At 31.0% G+C, this 4,464-nt stretch overlaps 1 protein-coding gene across 1 annotated transcript in view; it reads left to right on the top strand.

The window, feature by feature from the left end:
• LOC106457662 (macrophage migration inhibitory factor homolog) overlaps positions 1-4,464 on the top strand; it is a 12,919-nt gene that overhangs the window by 5,936 nt on the left and 2,519 nt on the right. The window contains exon 2 of the mRNA XM_013917100.2: positions 2,263-2,435. Within this exon, the coding sequence (XP_013772554.1) occupies positions 2,263-2,435 (173 nt within the window). The remainder of the gene's footprint in view (positions 1-2,262; positions 2,436-4,464) is intronic.

The following is a 4,464-nucleotide window of genomic DNA, read 5'->3' on the forward strand; positions in this document are numbered from 1 at the left end:
ATTTAGTAAGTTGGACAAATAAATGGCAAATGGGTTTTAACTAATAAATGCAAGATAATGCATATGGGTTATCATAATTTGGACAGGAATAACCTTAACAGTGTTATGAAGGAAAGGGATCTTATGTAATAGTCGATCAGTCTCTATAGCCATCCAAGCAATGTGCTGTTGCTAGTGGTAGGGCAAATAGGATTTTAGGTTGTATCTACACAATAGTCTACAAGTCTAAAGAGGTTATAATTTCAACGTAGAGGTCACTTGTTAGGCCACATTTGGAATAATAAAGACATCTAATGGCTTTGGTTATTTTTTAAACTTTTGTATACAATATCCTCTGTTGAGTAATCCACAGTCTTCATTATTATCTGTTGAACTGACACTTATATGTTTTAAAGTAATGAAAAACTAAAAACTTAGTTTCAGTTCAAGCACAGCTTTGAAAAACAATACAAATACTTTTCAGCACTTGACCAACATAAATTCTGTAGTTGCAGTGATTATTTTCTATTAGAAACCCATTTGACAAGCTCATCTAACTTGTTTATGCATGATGCTAACTTACTTAAAAGTTTGGGCAATATGGTTTGAGCATAGTACTATGACACAAGCTATGTTTTGGTTTGTTTCTAAGTAATAATACTAAAATTTTTCGCTCAAATGATGCTTGTTATTACTTTAGAAAAGTGCTTAATTTTTGTACATAGGAAATGGTATGAACATGGAGAACTGAAGACTGTATAAGCCAGATACTTGAGAATGTGGAATTGTAGATTGGTTATAGCTAGAAGCTTGGAGTTCAGTTGTGTCATTTTCAAAAGTCCAGGCATAGCATTTTCAGATTGGGAGTTTAATTACATGTTTGCATTGTATAAATGTATCACGAAAACTTTGGGTATTACAGGTGACAATTATGGTGTTGTTTTTTTTCTTTCATTCACACTTACACAAAATGTTTCATACTGTTGTGGTAGTACTTGTATAGTTAACACTGTGATTTATATAACATACTGTTAAAAAATTCCTGGTAAAAAGAGTTTGATGTTGAAATGTTTGGAAAGGTACATAATTTTTGTATATAAAAAAGGATACAAACCGTGGACAACTGAAGACTGCATCAAGTCAGACACTTGAGAATGTGAAGTTGTAGATAGGATATTGCTTAAAATTCAGTTTGGACTTGTATATGTTATAAATTATTATTAATCAGAGGATTTTTAAGTATTGCATTATTAAGTAGATTTCCTGGTATTTTATGAAATGAGGTTTTTCTTTTTTGATTATTTTTCTCACTTCTTGCATCAAGATTATATTGTTGAATAGATCTGGATGATTAGTGAAATTTGCTAATTGATTAATTTTTAGGCTCATTAATCAATTACATTCAACTTATATTCTTACATAAGACTTGGATAGTTGGAATAATTGAAAATGGTAATATCTGGAAACATTAATTTTGAATATTTGATTATTTTTGTCAGTTGTGACACTATTTTAATTTTTTCCATAAAATCAGGTGATTTAATTCTAATTTCAGTTAACTGATTATTTCATATGACACTGGTCAATGTAATTGCTGCTCATATATGATTGATTATATTGATTAATCAAGTTAGTTGCCCATCTCTATTGTGGAGTCAAACGTTTAGAGTTCAGTTGTCATTTGTAAAAACTAGGCCTGGCATTTTCAGATTGTGAGTTTAATCATGTTCAACTTGTGAAATCTCTAATAAATACTCATATGAATCCTGATATTAATGTTGTAATTATTCTAAGTGTAGAATAAATTATTTATTATAACCTTATGCTGTACTTAATCAAGAACATTTTGAGATGTTTGCTGTAGGTTTAGTTATAAACACTTTTACAGCTAAACATGTGCAGGACTGACACATTAAAGTTTACTTGTGTGTTGCATGGTGCAACTGACTGAGATATGGTTTCAGCATGGTATTGTAAGACAAGTTATTATTTTGGTTTGTCCCTAAGTTATACTACTAAGATTTGTCACTCAGATTATGCTTGGCATGACTATAATGATTAAGTCTGATTATTCTGGTATCTGAAGTTTTGTAACCTTGACTATGGTATTTGTGGCAGTAAATTTATCATAATGTTTATACAAAGTTACTAGATTTCAATAGGAACTTAAAACCATAAGAAACCTAAACTTAATTTCTTATTAAAATTCAAACATGTTGAAATTTTATGTTCATTGGTGTATTTAAAACTTTCCATATTTCTTTTTTCTTTTTAACTTCTTAGTATGTCATTGTTCATGTGAATCCTGATCAGTTAATATCGTTTGGAGGAGGGAATGAACCCTGTGCTTCAGCAACACTAATGAGTATTGGAGCCCTAGGAAAACAGGAGAACAAGAAGCATTCTGCAGCTTTGTATAAACATATAGAAAAAACTTTGGGTATTACAAGTGACAAGTAAGTATATTGTTTTTTTTAAATCATTCACACTTGCCCCAAATGTTGTTGTGATATTCAGATACATTGATTTCTTCCAGAAACTTGTAAGTACCTACAATACATCATTTTTCAAAAATGTTGTGCAGAGAATGATCTCGGACACTGTCAGCTAATGGAAAACAAGCAAGCTTTAATGAACAAATTAAACAGTTTTTATTCTCTGACAGAAAGAAATAAGCTGTGATCTTTAACAATACTTGCTTGCTTCAATGTTCATTTTATAGGTTCTATGGCTGCTAGTGTAGGATATCAAATTGTCTACATGAGAAAAAGACAGAGGCAAGAATCATTTTGATATCACATTTTCAACTTAAACCAAGGTCTTAGTGTAATATCTCACTTTACTCGGTGACCTATTTCAACAGTTATTTTAATATATGTATAAAAGGAAAATAAAACTCATACTAACTTGCACAAATCTCTGTATCACCCATTGAAATGAATATGCCCTCACTCCAGGGAGCATGACAAAGAAACATATCCAAGCATATGTACATGTATATCCTTATATAACAGTTGTAGTGGTTTCCAAACTTTATGTAGTGGTGCCCCCCAACTCAGCATTACTTTTTTCAGGGCTCTCCTCCTCATGGACAATACCCATACCCTAGCCTAGTAACAAGGAGTACTACCAAACAGGGTTGTCAACTGGTCTACTGGTGGGATTGAATTTTATTTGTTATTATTTTTAATTTCATTAGCCTAGTCTATCTCATCTTTGTTTTTTCTGCTTCTTTCATTGTTATTATTGGGTTCTCCTGGCAAAAGGCCACACTCCCACAGGGGGGGTGGGTGTACCCCACAGTTTGGAAACCACTGATCTAGAGGATTAGTATAAGCTTATGACCTGTCCCTATCTAGTTTATTTAGAAAGATGTCAGTAATTTTATGCAGAATTCCTACAAAAAATTTAGAAAAATCACCTGGATATACCTAAATAAAGATATATTCTTGCTAGTTATATAAGGTTGACATTTTTATTCCTTTATTCTGTGACACTGTCTATGAGGAATCAAGTGTAATTTGTAACACACACAAGTGCAACCAGATCTTACTTAAAATTATAAAATACAAATACAATTTGAAAATTTATCACATTAGTCTCCTACATGTATATCAAAGATAAACACATAATAGAAATTTTTCAAGGAATTGTTTGTATGAAAGGATTCAATGTCAAAACTATAAATATACATGTAAACATTTTAAGGCTATCCAAAGTCTGCATGAAATAAGTACTTCAGTTTGTTTGTCACCATGTTAAAACTATTGTAACTGGCTATTTTTAGTTTATTAGCAGACTGGGTATGTACATTGTGGTTAACATGTCCTTCTGCTGTAAACTTTCTGCCAAAAAATAAAATCTGTTGGATAAAAAGAAGGTATATAATATTTTTAAGGTTAATTTGATATTTTATATTATGCCTTATAGTAAGTATGTAAGTATATATATTTTTAGTAAAATTTTAAGTCTGAAATTTTTTGCTCTCATTTAGATTCTTAAAAAGTAAATCTTTTGTTTAGACTATAACTTAAAGATATGGGAGAGAAACTTTATTAGTTTTTAAAATTATACTCAAGTTCCTGTAGGATTTTCCATGTATAAATTTTTTTAACATTTAAAAAATGTTACTTAAAATCATATAAAATACCAATACATTTCTTGACAGGTGAAATTGGTCAAACTTAAGTCATCAATTTATTTGAATAAGCAATTAAAAGACTTCCCAACTACTTTGAAAAATATTTCTAAGCTAGATTTCATTATTCAAAGAAAATAATTTAATAATTGTAACAATTATTACAGTGTTAGACTAATCAACTCCATTCTGTCTAACATGGCAATTTGTTCGTGAACAAACACCACGATGTTTTATCTTTGCTTCTTCCTACTGACCTCCAGCTCGGCATGGCCAGGTGGTTAGGGTGCTCGACTCGCAATCAGAGGGTCGTGGGTTCGAATCCCAGTCCCACCAAACATACTCGT

This window comes from Limulus polyphemus, unplaced genomic scaffold (genome assembly GCF_000517525.1).
Source record: "Limulus polyphemus unplaced genomic scaffold, Limulus_polyphemus-2.1.2 Scaffold358, whole genome shotgun sequence".
NCBI classification, from domain to species: domain Eukaryota; kingdom Metazoa; phylum Arthropoda; class Merostomata; order Xiphosura; family Limulidae; genus Limulus; species Limulus polyphemus.